At 40.7% G+C, this 16516-nt stretch overlaps 1 protein-coding gene across 1 annotated transcript; it reads left to right on the plus strand.

The window, feature by feature from the left end:
• The first annotated feature begins 13136 nt into the window (after positions 1–13136).
• MT1HL1 (metallothionein 1H like 1) lies at positions 13137–15589 on the plus strand. Its single transcript, XM_055098719.2, has one exon. The coding sequence runs from the start codon at positions 15263–15265 to the stop codon at positions 15503–15505; it is 243 nt and encodes an 80-aa protein (XP_054954694.1). The 5' UTR covers positions 13137–15262; the 3' UTR covers positions 15506–15589.
• Positions 15590–16516: the final 927 nt, after the last annotated feature.

The following is a 16516-nucleotide window of genomic DNA, read 5'->3' on the forward strand; positions in this document are numbered from 1 at the left end:
TCCTTCCCCCAACTAGCTTAAACCTGTGAAACATTTTGAGTTTAGACTTAATTCAAACTGCAGCAGGAAACTGTTGGAAGGTTTTAAGCAAAGAAGTAAGTAACATTATCTGATTTTTACTGTAATAAGGAACTTTTTTTCTTATTTCATTCATGTTTAAATTTAAATGATAGTTGACTAAAGCGATAATGTGTTGTGGAGTTTATAACATGTTATAAAGTTATGTAAAATGTTTGACAATGGATGGAAAGAGGAAATTAAAGTATACTGTTGTAAGGTTCTTACACTGTATGTGAAGTGGCATAATATTATTTCAAAGTTTGAACTATAAGTTATAAATGAAAATTGTAAATCCTAGAACAACCACAAAAAGTAATAATCAAACAGAGGCATAGCCAATAAGCCCCCCAAAATACAATCATAGAAATACTCAATATATCAAAAAGAAGGCAGAAAAGCAGATGGAAACAAAGAACAGATCAGACAAACATAAAACAAATAACAAAACAGTAGATTTAAACCCAAACATATCACTAATTACATTAAATGTAAATGGACTAAACATTTCAATTAAAGGACAAGATTGTTGACTAGATATTAAAAAAAGCAAGACATATGCTATCTATAAAAAATTCATTTTAACTAAAAAGATACAAATAGTTTAAAAGTAAAATGATGAAAAAAGATATGCCAGGAAACTCTAATAAAAAGAAAGCTGGAGTGGCCATTCTAATATTAGATAAAATATGTTTCAATAAAGATGATTATTTCATAATGGTAAAAGCATCAATATCAAGAGAACATAATCCTAAATTTGTATGTAACAAAGCTTCAGAGCAAAACTGGAACTGACAAGAAAAATAGACAAATTCACAGTTTTAGTTGATTTCAGTACTTCTCTCTGATTGAGTTGACAGGACAAGTAGACAGAAAATCAGTTAGACTGCTGTAACTGATAAAACACTGCTGTCAACCAACTTGATCTAATTGGCATTTGTAGAACACTACTCAGCAACAGCAGAACACAATTTTTTTCCAAATCTATACAGAACATTCACCAATATGAGCCATATCTTGGGCTATAAAACATGTATCAATAAATTTAAGAGTACTAAAATCAAACAAAGTATGTTCTGTGACTATAATGAAATAAATAACAGAAAGATATCCAGAAAATCCCTAAAATCTTCAAAATTATACAACATATTTCTAGATAACCCATAGATTAAACAAGAAAACAACAGGAAAATTAGAATATATTTTAAACTGAATTAAAATGAGAGTGCCACATATCAAAATGTGCAGGTAGAGGACAAATAGTGCGGGGAAGGAAATGTGTAGCACTAAACATACTAGAAAAGAAGGATTTCAAATCAGTGATCTAAGCTTCCACTTCAAGAAACCAAAGAAAGAAGTGGAAATTAAACCCACCACAAGCAGAGGGAAGAAAGTAATAAAGTTAAGAACAAAAATTAATAGAAATAGAAAAAGAAAGAAAGAAAATCTATGAAACAAAACAAAACGATTAATAAAACTGATAAAACTCTAGCCAAACTGACAAATGAGAGAGAGAGAGAGACAACACAAATTACCAATATAAGGATTTAAAAAGGGGAAATCACTACTGATTCTACAGTCATTCAAAAGATAAGGTAGGCCAGGCATAGTGGCTCATGCCTGTAACCCCAGCACTTTGGGAGGCTGAGGGTGGCAGATTACCTGAGGTCAGGAGTTTCAGACCAGCCTGGCCAACATGGTGAAACCCTGTCTCTATTAAAAATACAAAAATTAGCTGGGCGTGGTGGCAGGTGCCTGTAATCCCAGCTGCTCAGGAAGCTGAGGCAGGAGAATCACCTGAACCCAGGAGGCAGAGGTTGCAGTAAGCCAAGATTGTGCCATTGCACTCTAGCCTGGGTGACAGAGAGAGATTCTGTTGAAAGAAGAAAGAAAGAAGGAAGGAAGGAAGGAAAGAAAGAAAGAAGGAAGGAAGGAAAGAAAGAAAGAAAGAAAAAGAAAGAAAGAAAAAGAAAGAAAGAGAAAGAGAGAAAAGGAAGAAGGAAGGAAGGAAGGAAGAAAAGATAAGGTAATTCTATGAATATTTTTGTCAATAAATTTTGCAAACTAGATTAAATTGTTAAACTTCTCAAAAAACACAATTTATCAAAAGAAACAGAAATGAAATAGCAAAATGCAAATAGCTCTATATCTATTGAAGTAATTCAGTTCATTGTCATCAGTCTTTTCCCCAAAAAATACCTCCAGGATTAAATGATTTCACTAGCAAATTATATCAAACACTTAAGGAAAATTTAATTCCAATTGTAGGAAAGCTCTTTCAGAAAATAGCAAAAAAAAGAAACACTTCCCTCCTTGTTTTCTCATACCAAACCTGATAAGGACATTATGAGACCAGAAAACTAGAGACTAACAACCCTCATAGCCACACATTCGTCATGACATTTCTAACAAAATATTAGAAATCCAACCAGCAACCAATAATAGAAAAACACATCATGACCAAGTAGGATTTATTCCAGGAATGTAAGGTTGACTTCATATTTTAAAATCCATCCATGTATTTTGCCGTATTAGCACACTGAAAAATAAAAACCATGTGATCATCTCAATAGTCTCAGAAAAAAAATGCAACAAAATCCAAAGTCCATTCTTAGTAAAAACTCACACAAGCTAAAAATTGAAGGAAGTTTCCTCAACCTGATAAAGGCCACCTGTGAGAAACCTTGAGTTAACATCATCCTTTTTGGGGAAGATTGCCTTCCCCCTAAGATTAGGAAACAGGGCAAGGATATCTGTTTTCAACACTTGTATGTTTAGAGGTGAAGGGAAAACTTACCTTTCCCCCTTGGAAGATTTGCTGAAAAATCAATCGACAAAAGGAAGATTACCAGGAGAAATGGCATACAAATTTATTAAAGTGCATGGGGGAGAAACACAGGGTGATTACTGCAACCCCCCCAGTGGGGTGCAAAAGCTTATATACCATCTTGAGTTTACAGAAAGAATGGCCAAAGTATGTTTTGGCTCAGAGCATGGCCAAAAACAGTTTGTAGTGGTAAATCAGATTATGGTGGCAAGACAGGTTTGGGAGGGAGAGAAGAGGAGGTCTGGCTAGCAAAGGTCATCTTGTTATGTAGATGAAATCACACAGGTAGCAGCCCTCAGAGAGAATAGATGGTAAATGTTTCTTTTAGACCTTCAACGGTGTCAGTCTCTCAGTCTTTGCTAGATCAGACAAAGGAGGGCTTCAGAGAAAGCCTAGCAGCATCAATGCAGACTTTCTCTGCAGATGCAAATCTCCCCCACAAAAGACAGCTTTTCAGCCATGCTGAATAGCCATCCTGAAATATGTTAAAACAGTATATTTTGGGGTGAAATATTTTGGTTTCCTTCATCTACAACATTGTACTCTAAGTCCTGGCTAGTACAAAAAGACAAGAAAAAGAAATAAAAGGCATCGTGTTGGAAAGAAAGAAGTGATAGTGTTTTTCTTCACAGATAGCATTGATTGTCTATGTAAAAAATCCAGAGATCCACAAAAAAGCTACTGGAAGTAAAAAGTGGGTTTGGCAAGGACACAATATTTCAGGTTAATGTACAAAAATCAGGGATACACGCACAGGAAACAATTGGAAAATGAAATTTTAAAAATGAAATACCTAATATTACCAAAAATTAAAATATTTGAAAATAGATTTAATTTTAAAATGCAAGACCTGTACATTGAAAGCTACATACCATTCTGGAGAAAAGTTAAAGAAGATCCCCCAAAATGGAAAGATATACTGTATTCCTAGATCAGAAGAGTCAATATTGTTGTCAGTTCTCCCTAGTATGATGTATAGATTCAAGGCAATCCTGATTTTAGCAAACATTTTAGAATTTTACAAACCAATTCTAAAATTTATATAGAAACACAAGGCACCTAAAACAGCCAAAACACTTTTTTTTTTTTTAACTGAGTCTTGCTCTGTCGCCCAGGCTGGAGTGCAGTGGCATGATCTTGGTTCACTGCAACCTCCGCCTCCTGGGTTAAAGCAATTTTCTTGTCTCAGCCTCCCAAGTAGCTGGGATTACAGGTGCGTGCCACCATGCCCAGCTAATTTTTGTATTTTTAGAGACGGGGTTTTGCCATGTTGGCCAGACTGGTCTCGAACTCCGCACCTTGGGTGATCCTCCCACCTTGGTCTCCCGAAGTGCTGAGATTACAGGCATAAGCAACCACACCCAGCCCAAAACAACTTTTTTTAAAAAATAAAATAAGCCTGGGCAACATAGTGAGACGTCATCCTTATAAAAAAATCAAAAAATTAGTTGGGCGCATGCCTGCAGTCCCACCTACTCAGGAGGTGGGAAGATTGCTGGAGCCCAGGAAGTTGACGCTCTAGTGAGCCGTGATCATGCCACTGCACTCCAGCTTGGGCAACAGAGTGAGATCCTGTCCAAAAAAAGAAAGAAAAAAATAAGAAAAGGAAACTATTTAGAGGACTTACATTACCTATTTCCAAACTCACTTTACCACTACAGTAATCAAGATGGTGTGCTATTAATGTAGCAAAGATAAACCAGTAGAACAGAATAGAAACTACAGACATAGACCCACATATATGTGATCAATTGATTTGTAATTGGCTGAGCACGATGCCTCATGCCTGTAATCCCAGCACTTTGGGAGGCCAAGGTGGTTGGATCACCTGAGGTCAGGAGTTCGAGACCAGCCTGGCCAACATAGTAAAACCCCATTTCTACTAAAAATACAAAAAAAAAAAAAATAGCTGGGCGTGGTGGCAGGCACCTGTAATCCCAGCTACTTGGGAGGCTAAGCAGAAGAATCACTTGAACCCGGGAGGCAGAGGTTGCAGTGAGCCGAGACCACACCATTGCACGCCAGCCTGGGCAACAAGAACAAAACTCCATCTCAAAAAAAAAAAAAAAAATTTAAGAGACGAAGTCTCACAATGCTGCCCAGGCTGGCCTCGAACTCTTGGACTCAAGCAGTCCTCCCACTGCAACTTCCAAGGAGCTGGGACTACAGATGTGCACTACTGCACCCAGCTCAATTGACTTCTGATGAAGGTGACAGGTAATTCAATGAGGGAGAGAATCATCTCTTCAACAATCAGTGCTGTAACAAATGGACACATGTGAAAAAGAGCTTTGTCATACCTCATTTCATATTCATCTGCAAAAATTCACTCAAAATGATCATAAACCTAAATGTAAAAGCTAAAGCAATAAAACTTCTAGAAGAAAACTTCAGAAGAAATGTTTGTGACCTTGGTTTGTATCTAAGATATCTCAGAGAGGACAAAAAGTACAAACTGTAAAAGAAAAAAAGTTGATAAATCGGACTTGATCGAAATTTAAAACTTTTCTTGTTAAGAAATTAAAAAGGCAAGCCAAAGATTAGGAAAAGATATTTACAACACCCATACCTGATAAAAGATTTGTATTCAGAATACAAGGAATTCTTCTAGGATAATAATAATAAGACAACTTTTTTTTTAAGGCAAAAGATTTGAACAAATAAACTCACTATATTTTAGGAAACTTATTTTTGTTATGGTTGAGACAGGGTCTTACTCTGTCACCCAGGCTGGAGTGCAGTGGTGCAATCATAGCTCACTGCAGCCTTGAACTCCTGAGTTCAAACAATCCTCCTGCCTTAGCCTCCCAAATAGCTGGGATTACAGCTGTGTGCCACCATGCCCAGCTAATTTTTAAAAGTTTTTTGTAGATATGGAGGTGGGGGGTGTCCTGGGGGTGTTGCCCAGGATGTTCTTGAACTCATGGCCTCAAGCAATCCTCCCACCTCGGCTTCTCAAAGCGCTGGTACAGCCATAAGCCTCCATGCCTGGCAGTCTCCTCTTCTTATAAGGACATCATTCATTGGATTAGGGCCCATCCAAAGTCCAGAATGATTTCACTGTGAGATCCTTAACTTATTATGTCTGCAAAGACTCTGATATCCAAATAAGGTCACATTCTGAGGTTCTGGAAGAACATGAAATTGGGGGGCACACTACTCAACCTGCTTCACTCACCATCCTGAAGTTTATAATAGCATTTCTATTATAATTTATAATAGGAATTAAGAGTTTTACTTGAAAATTTATATATATCATTTATATATTCCTAAATTTTTCAGCAAAGTTTGTGTCACATTCATTCATTCATTCATTCACCAGACAAACATTTAGGGGACATTTACCATAGGACATAGGAGTTTAGGCTCTTATCCTAAACCTAGGTATCATTCCTACCCCTGAGTTCCTCACACTGATTTTGTACCTCTCCTTCCAAAAGGAATCATCTGGCAGAAAGAGCATTTCTCCCAGGCTGGAGTTATTTTCACACGTTAGTTTTTAAATTAAAACAATAGTAAAGTGCACTGACATTTTGTTCCTACAGCATGTGGAGTAATATTTTTATGGTTACTCTGGCAACCACAAAGGCAAGAGCAGCAGGGGGGAAGGAGCAGAAGGGCTGGCACGGGTCACTGGGAGGTGGAAGGAGCACCTCGCTGCGGTGTGCTGGCTCGGGTCCAAACAGGACGGGGCCGCAAGACCAGCTACTGCACAGAAAACGGCCTGAATCCCCAGCCTGAGTCATCGTCCCATGACTGGAGAACACGGACAGATTATTTTCTCAAGAAACTGGTGATAAACCAAGGGCTGCAGGAATTAAGAACTAGTGCTAAAAAAGAAATGTTTACAAAGGGCTAGATATCCCGTCAGCATAGAAAGGGCAGTTGTTGATTGAACTACTATTTGTAGACGACAGGCACATGCGCTGCCAAGTCCATAGCGACTAATGTGCTGTCAAGGACTTGGTTTTGCCAGTGCACCGGATTCCGGGACAAAGTCTGAGCTAGGTCATATGCTCTCTCCTCTCCTTATGCTTATGAAACATGGTCCTACCCCTAATTAGTCAGTCCCTGTCTGTTATGGACCAACTATGTACACAGCACTGATCCAGGGGCTTTGGAAACACTTTTTTAAAAAAGTGTTAAACAGACTTTGCTCCAGCCAATGACATAATGCAAATGAGACAAATAAAATAAAATTGTGCTTATGCAACCTAGGTATTTCACCTTCTGAGTGTTAAAAAGAGAGAGAGAGAGAGAGAGAAAAGAGGGAGGTAGTTTGGGAAGGGAAAAGTATGCAAAATCTTGTTGAAAGTCAACATGTCCTAATATTAGTGAAGAGTATGAGCTTAGCTGCACATGGCCCTGGATCGAACTCCAACTTTCACTCGCCAGCTAAATATCCTTATCCTTGCAGGTTACTTATATTTATTGACCCTTTCATCCCTCTCATTTGTAAAATGGAAAGGGAGATTCCTACCTTGGGGGTTTGCAGTGAGAATTAAATGAGAACATGTGTGACGAGCACTAATGTCATATCCGGCCTCTCACAGAAACTCAGTAAATGGTAAACGTCACTGTTGCTGTCGTTCATAGATTCAGTCTCACCCTGGGTATAACTTGGGACAGGGACATGAGGCCATAGTGATTGAGAGCACCGAGAGGCTACGGAAGCTCACTTCTGAGGCCCAGTCCCCCCGGCAAAGTGCAGCATCCGAGGGACACCAGAGTCTCCGAACCAGAGGAAGTACAATGGCCATCAAGGACAGGAACTACCTAAACGCTCAGCCATCCTCTGAGACCTATTCGATGAGGTATCTGGCTCAACCACTTACTCAGTTCCTACTACTAAGATTTTCTGATTTTGGGAGAAAAAGTGGTGAGTGGAAACCTGCTGGTTTCCCCTGGGACCTGGGGGTGACTCTGGAGCCCTCCTCTCAGTCTTCGCTCTGAATCTTCGTAGAGGAGGAACAAGCATTCCTCCTCTACCTCAAGGTGTGGGTTAAGTGGGAAACAGGAGCTCGGTTGGGGCTTCAGGAGAATGATGCAGGGCCTGGTTGTGGGAATTTGGCCAAAAGTAAAGTAGGGGGACCCACAACAATGTGGGAAGTAAGAGTTCGTCCTCTTCTCCTTGGCCATTGTCTCTATAACTTAGCAAAATCAACTTGGCTGAATGAGAGGTTGTCTCACCCCTCTGTTAGGTTAGTCACTCAATAACAATTATTTTTAAGATCATATTCTATTTATATGCCAAAGAGCTAAATATAGTACTGTGTGACTCTACCAGCATTCAGAAATATTCCAGATACACTAAAATGAAAACCTGACTATAAAATAAATCCACCCCAGATTACCTCAACTTTCAGAAGATCATATCTAGAAAGCAGACAATACTAACATTTAAATGGTTTTAATCATAGTCAGAACCAGAGAAAAACGTTTCCGTTTGTCAATCTTTTAAAGGCAAACAAACCTAAATCTTCACCAATATGCGATTTTTTAATACAATCATTTTTCACAAATGTGGTCAAATTGGTTACAAGAACAACTAATCCCACACTAGTTTTATTTAGTTCCCAGTGAGAAGGTGTAATTCTGACTTGCCTTGACTAATAGAACTGTCGTGTTGTCTGGCTAAACATAGAAGCTATTAGAGAATTAGGACATAAGTATTCTAACTTCTAGAATGATGGAGAATGAGAATTGGAGACTTAGGTCCTAGGCCCCAGCTCTGGACAAATCTTTTAACAAAAGTAGTGCTGAGCATTTGCTAGAGCACAGTTCTGAGTAAGTAAGTAGTATGGGAGAAGAGAAGGCTCATTTCTTTCCCTTGCGGGGGCCAAGGGAAAACTTCCCCTTTGCCCTCTGAAGTTTCACTGAAAACTTAACTGACAAACGGCAGATTAATTGGAGAAAAGCCATGAAAATTGATTCACATGCACCAGAGGGAGAACCCCCATCTCAATGAGAGATGACCCCCTATCCTAGGGAGGCCCAGATGTTATATGCTCTTATTCCAGAGGGGAGGGAGGGATAGGGAATGTAGATCATTCCGTTGAGGGGCAATCAATGATTACTAAGGAGAATGAGTGGATGTGAGTGGATGGGGAGCAGAGATTAACTTGTCAATGGTTGCCTTTGGAAACTGACTGAGCCTAAGAGACAGATACTATCTTGTAAGTGGGTGTGTTCAGGTGTGTTTAGATTCTTGCTCTTCTTTTCTGAACAGGTAATGAACTAACACAGAGGAGAAGGAAAAACCATTTTCCCTCTTGGTAGGTCCCTCTTTATGCACATAGGGGAAAAGTCATTTCCAGTGTCTGTGGGTCTTTAAGGGCCTTTACTTCAAAATACTCATACCAGGGAGCTATATTTTAGAGTAACGTTCCCCAAACTCCCTCACCCTCAAGTGGTTTAGCAATCATTTGGTGTTACAAAATTAAACCAGTGGCACAGAGGAGCCTGGTAAGACTGTTTATAATGAAGTTCTATGTGGATACACAGTTTCTAGGTATAAGAAAAAGGGGGAAAAATCCATGGGCCTGGAGCTGTTGGGGAAGGCAGACATTAGGCTGGCCCTGCACTGTTAGGTAAGCTATGGATAGGAAATGTTGACCAAAACAGCCAAACTCTGTGAAATATTTGAAGAGGTTTATTCTGAGCCAACTGTAAGGACTATGACCCATGACACAGTTTCAGGAGGTCCTGGGAACATATGCCCCAGGTGATTGGGTTAAGCTTGGTTTTACACCTTATAAGGGGACAGAAGTTACACACAGAGACATAAATCAATACATGTGAGGTATACATTGGTTCATCCCAGAAAGGCAGGACATCTTGAAGTGGAGGCTTCTAGGTCATATGTGGATTTCAAGATTTACTAATCGGCAATTTGTCGAAACAGCTAAGATATTATCTGAAGACCTGGGATGAATAGAAAGGAGCATCTGGGTCAAGAAAAGGGTTTGTGGAGACCAAGGTTCTTATTATGTAGATGAAATCATGTAGGTGGCCACCCTTAGAGACAATAGATGGCAAATGTTTCCTATTCAGACTTTTAAAAGGTGCTAGACTCTCAGTTAATTTCCTCAGGATTGGGAGGGCCTGGAAAGGGAAAGACTTGGTTATGTTAATAGACATTCTTTACAGCTGGATATTTTCCCCCACAAAAGATGGCTTTGCTGGGTCATTTCAGAATATGACAAAGAAACATATTTTGGGGTGAAATGTTTTGATTTCCTTCTTTATTTGTCATGTGATGCTATACTAGAGTCAGGTTGGAATTTGGTATCTTATTGCTACAAAGAGTCTGTGTTGTCAGTGTTAAGATCTCTGTTTTAATGTTAAGTTTGGTCAGTTGTGCCCGAACACTAAAGGGAGGAAAGTATAAGGAGGCATGTCCAACCCCCACTTCCCATAAGGCCTGACCTAGTTTTTCAGGTTTCTTTGGGTCCCCTTGGCCTAGAGAAGGGTCCATTCAGTCAGTTGAGGGCCTTAGAATTTTACTTTTCATTTACAGGAAGGAGGAGAGCATAATCACCCAACAGATTCTTCCTGCCACTTCATGGACAAAATCGATCCTCTGAGACCACAGCACTGCAAAAAGAGAAAGAGTTTAATTGACGCCAGGCCAGCTCACACTGGATCAGCTGGAGTTATCACTCAAATCAGTCTCCCCAAAGGCTTGGAGGTTATAACTTTTCCAGGATAGTATGGGGGGCAGGGGGCTGTGGAGTGGGGAATGTTGATTGGTTGGGGATGAAATCATAGGGATGCAGGAAAATGGGCAGGTCTAGGTGGAGTCAGCCAGTTATCAGGAATACAGGAGTCAAACATCACCTCAAAAGACTCATTTTAGGTTCTACAATAGTGACGTTATCTCCAGGAGTAATTGGGAAAGTTTTAAATCTTGTGACCTTCAAAACAATGGCTGCTTATCATTTATGCCTACATCTGAGAATTCAGGCCCTCTCATCTTCCTAACCCTGCAGCCTTTCATTAGTGTTACAAAGTCAGTTTACTCTGGGGGAAGGGCTATGATCATCCTTGCTTTAAGGTTAAACTATAAACTGAATTTCTACCAAAGTTAACTTGGCCTATACCCAGGGATGACCAAGGACAGCTTGGAGGTTAGAAGAAAGACGGAGTCAACTATGTCATATTTCTCTTATTGTCATAAATTTGCAAAGGTAGTTTCAAGAGCACACTACCTTCCAGATGAAGAGCAAGTTTAGGTGTGAAGGTGGAAGGCTGTCTGTCTTTGCTCAGTGAGACCAGAGAAAACGGGGGTAGACGAAGAACTTGGAGGGGCAGACAGGGGAGCAGAGCCTTAATGTGGAAGGATTTCCATTACCAAACGTTTATTCAACACCTACCGTGTGCTGGGCACTGCAAGGACATCTGGGGATGACAATGTCACCAGGAAGAATGAAAATTGTGCTCTATAGTTTTGGGATTGGAGGAGCCTAATGAGAAGAGATAAACCTTAGCTGGGCGACTCTGGATAGGTAACCAAAAGTGATGCCACAGGGACCTGGGCTGCTGAGGACATGGTGGGAATGGAGAGGAGAAAACTGTTGCCTTGAAAGAAGTGGGAGGTACTGCCCAGGCATGGGGGACACAAAATTCACATGATTCAGAAACGGGCAGGTTTCCAAGCAGGGTGAGTGAGAGACTGTGGCGCCAGAGATAGACGTGATCGCCAGGTGACCTAGGCAAGACACTTAGCCCATCTCCTTGTCACCTGAGGGTGGTAGTAGTTTCCTGCCTACATTAGAGGATTGTTGTGAGATTCTGTGAGAATTTGTTTTTAAATCATTTTAAATGTATATCCAACATAGGATTAGAAAATGTTTTACTTTGTATGCTGGTTAGTAGGCCTCTGCCCTTTCGATAGTGACTTCAGCTCTTCATCGTTCATTTCGGACATAGATAGTTGTTTTTCTACCTCTACCTTATATCATTTTTAGAACTATTAGCTCCAGATGCCAACACTTTAGCCACAGCCCTGCTCCTTGTGTGCTACAATTGTTCTCTGGGCCATGGATGCAGTTACTGTGTGTGAAGCACTTTCTATTTGCAGTATTATCTCTCTACCTTCTGGGTTTCTAATCCCAACAACGGCCTCTCCAGTCCTGATGGGCGAGGTCAAGTTGTTCTGTCTCATTCCGCCGCTGACGAGCGGGACAAGGATAATCACATGATGAATGCAGGACATCAATGTCTCCCCACGGCATTTCTCCCTTTCCTGTGGAGAGTCCTCAGACAGTTACAGAACGAGCATCCTGTTTATCTTGCATCCTTATTTTGTATAGACAAATTGATTTTCGGTAACTGGATTTTTAATGCTATATTAAAGAGTCTTTGTGGTTGCACTTATAAAGAATGGCAGCATGGGAAAATGAAATGAGCCAGTAAAGGGAGGAGAGAGAGGGAGAGAGGAGGAGGAAGAACTGAAGTAGTTTGAGAGCCAAGCCCTCCCCTTCTACTTTCCCTATTTTGGAACCTCAGTTCTCAGCGGCCCTCCCTGGCTGCCTTGCCTTTGCTGATGCCGCCACGGAGCCTGGACAGAGGCAGGTGATGCAGACGTGGAGTAAGGAGAGGAAAAGATATCCTCCAAGAGGCCTTAGGGAAGCTAAAGAGATGGGGTGAACCCACTAACTCCTACCTGCTGACCCAACTCTTTTTCTCTCCCTGTATCATTTCCAATTCAGCTTTATTTTTTGCTCAGTTGCTTAAGCTTTTGGCAATGTATCTAACCCCTTTGGCATCATGGAGTTTAAACAGGAATTCAAGGACTGAACCCTTCCTTTCAATCTCTCTCTTTTCTCTTGGTATTCAGAAGTCTCAGGTCTCCGTGGAGTGGAAAACTCAGTATGGCTGTCCCCACCAAAAAGGTGCCGAGACTCACTGTCTGCGAGGCAAAATACTCCAGCTCAGTCTTGTGTTGAAAGAAAAGCTAGACTTATAGAAAAAAAAAAATGCTGCACATTTGCTTGATAAAAAGGACTAGGCATAAATTTTTCAGAGCAATTTGAAATAGAAAATATATGTACCATATAATCTTCCATTGTTCCTGAATGTTTAGTCCCTTTCTTGTATGGCAAATCAGTTAACATCTGAGATGTTGTTACCTCTGAACTACAATATTTAGCTCCCAAGAATGTTAAGAGGAATAATAATATGTAGTCACATATATTCCTTAGAGGAATCACCCAAAGTAAACTAACAAAATTAATTACACAATGATTAACAAATATTGGGTGCTATGTACTAACTGGTATTAATAACACCAATAATTATTATATTACATGTGTCTTAAATAGATCCACGCTCTGCATAACTTTTTATATCCTGCTTAAATAATAATTGTTTAATTGCCATGAGACTTTAGAGCATTAAAAATTGTACAAAGAAAATTTCAGAGGTTTCATCCTTTCTGTATTCCAAACACCCTTAAAATTCATCTTCCAACCTGCTCATAAAATGAAAATATGCAAAACAGTATAGAAAGGGAGAGTTGGCCAGGCAAACTGGCTCACACCTGTAATCCCAGCACTTTGGGAGGCTGAGGCGGGTGGATCGCCTAAGGTCACTAGTTCAAGACCAGCCTGACCAACATAGTGAAACCCTGTCTCTACTAAAAATACAAAAACTAGCCAGGCATGGTGGTGGGTGCCTGTAATCCCAGCTACTCTGGAGACTGAGGCAGGAGAATCACTTGAACCCAGGAGGCGGAGGTTGCAGTGAGCCAAGATCATGCTATTGCACTCCAGCCTGGGCAATAAGAGTGAAACTCCACCTCAAAAAAAGAAAAAGAAAAAGAAAAAGAAAAGGCGGGAGGAGAATTAACTTGGACAATAAACCAGTTCCGAAATGAAGACAAGTTTCCAAAGCATGGGAGGAGATGTCATTTACAACAGCACACAATTATGGTTTGGCAGGAAAGAAAGCCTATCACAAGCTAACTGCTATAATAGATTTGAGTTTCTCTACATGTAACTCTTTTTGGCCCTAAGCCAGAAGCAGCAATGACTCTCCCTCTCTCTCAATCTCTGTGTGTGTGTCTGTGTGTGTGTGTGTAAAATGTACTCATTCATCCACTTAACTAATGTTGATTGGCCACCTAATTCATAACAGGCACAGTGGGAATGGAATAATGAGCAAAGCAAAAAATCCCTGCTATCATAACATATATGCTCTAGGATAATACATAAATAAGCAAGTGCCCAAGTCACCTACTCATTTATATATGGACTCAGAAGTTGATGTGTGTATATACATATGTATTGTATTGAATTATTTACTTCCTTCCTAGCTGCAACACCATCTTTGTAGTACAATAATCACAATCTATAGTTCCCAGCCATTTCGGCTTCCATTAATCTCTTCAACTTCTCCTCCAAGGGACCTGCATAAGGCTGAATGGTTAACTGAAAACCGTAATACAGAACCCTCTCGTGATGGCCCCTGACTTAAACCAAGACAGCAATTAAGAGTGGATTCTTTGCTTTAGGTTCAAGATGATGAACAAATGGAACACGAGAAGGTGCCACTCAAACCTGAGTCAAGGAACACACAGCTAAGTCCTCGAGGCAGGCCAAGATTCATACCTGAAGATTTCTCCAGAAATAGGACCTCAAGGCAAAGCCAAAGGCATGAGTGGAACCATAGAGCCCAAATGGGTGGTTATGGATGGGTCTTTTTAAAAGATTATTAATTATCATAGTAAAATTATACATGACATAAATTTTATCATTTTAACCAGAGTACAGTTTCATGGCATTAAGTATATTGACAGTGTTGTTTTATCATTAACAATGTCTTCAGGACTTTTTCATCTTCACAAACTGAAACGCTGTACCTATTCAACAATAACACCCCAATCTCCTCTTCCCCCACCATCCAATTTTTTGTCTCCATGAATCTGACTCCTCGAGGAAACTCACATAAGCGGAATTGTATTTGTCCTTTTTTTTTTTTTTTTTTTGAGATGGAATCTTGCTCTGTTGCCCAGGCTGGAGTGCAGTGTTGCAATCTCAGCTAACTGCATCCTCTGCCTCCCTGGTTGAAGTGATTCTCCTGCCTCAGCCTCCCGAGTAGCTGGGACTACAGGTATGTGCCACCACGCCCAGCTAATTTTTGTATTCGCCATGTTGGCCAGGCTGGTCTCGAACTCCTGACCTCAACTGACCCACCTGCCTTGGCCTCCCAAAATGCTGGGATTACAGGTGTGAGCCACCATGCCTGGCCTGTATTTGCCTTTTTGTGACTGGCCTATTTCACTCAGCATAATGTCTTCAAAGTCCATCCATGTTGTAGCAGGTGTCAGAATCTCCATCCTGTTTAAAGTTTGAATCAATCCACCACGCCCTCCACATGTTCCACTGCCTCTTCTCTTCTCGCTTGGGAACGCCGGTCTCACCTCGGCTTGCAATGGACCCCAACTGCTCCTGCGCCGCTGGAGGCTCCTACGCCTGCGCCGGCTCCTGCAAGTGCAAAAAGTGCAAATGCACCTCCTGCAAGAAGAGCTGCTGCTCCTGTTGCCCCCTGGGCTGTGCCAAGTGTGCCCAGGGCTGCATCTGCAAAGGGGCTTCGGAGAAGTGCAGCTGCTGTGCCTGATGTCGGGACTGCCCTGCTCTCGGATGAAAACAGAATGACACGTAAAGTCCGGGATTTTTTTTCTACAACCCCGACCCATTTGCTACATTCCTCTTTTTTCTGTGAAATAGGTGAATAATAATTAAACACTTAGACTTGAAAAGTAAAATAAAATAAAGTCTGAATAATACTCCATTGCATGCACGTATCACATTTTGTTTATCTATTCACCCACTGCGGGTTGCTTCTACCTTTTGGCTACTGTGAATAGCACACAAAGAACATGGGTGTACACATCCACTTGAGTCCCTGTTTTCATGAGAAGTGAGTATAGTGAGGAGCCAAAAAGTGAGAAACGAAAGGTGAGAAACTGCACAGCAGACAAATTAAAGGTGGTCTGAAGGAATTCCTAAGAAAGAAACGCTGGGGTCGACAGTCGCCTTTTACACATTCCCAGTGAGGGCTCTTGTGGGCAGACTCATTTGTGTAAAGAGACCAGGAACAGCGAGCAATCTGCTTTCATTCTTTAACACATCTAAAATATATCTCCCAATTCCCTTTATGACTGAAGATATACATTTAAGAACCATCTGGCTGAGATGAGAAAGTGCCATCTGTGGCTACAGCCCCAGACTCGTTAATTGTTCAAGAAATATTTGCCAAGTACCTTATGTGTCAGTCATCCTACTACGTGCCTGGGATACACCTGTGAACAAATCATACGAAAACGTCTGCCCTCGAGAGGCCGTCATCCCATTCAGGGGAGACAGACAGTAAAAAATACATACAATCTAAGCAAGTTACATAATGCTACATAGCAGCATCCTTGTATCCATTTGCTCATTCATTTATTTAATCATTCAACAAATATTTACTGAATACCTATTATGAGCAGACCCAGGAGAGAGCTGAGCATAGAACATCTTACTTGCTCTTTGGAGCTGAACTAACCAGCATTCTACACACGAATCACAGTGTATTGCATTTTATTTTCTAGCACCAGTAATTGAAATGAAGATGTGAAATGATGAT

Source organism: Pan paniscus, chromosome 1 (genome assembly GCF_029289425.2).
Source record: "Pan paniscus chromosome 1, NHGRI_mPanPan1-v2.0_pri, whole genome shotgun sequence".
In the NCBI taxonomy this organism is placed as follows: domain Eukaryota; kingdom Metazoa; phylum Chordata; class Mammalia; order Primates; family Hominidae; genus Pan; species Pan paniscus.

Coding starts and splice junctions, on each gene's coding strand:
- MT1HL1 (XM_055098719.2), top strand. CDS start 15,263: ATGTTCCACTGCCTCTTCTCTTCTCGCTTGGGAACGCCGGTCTCACCT.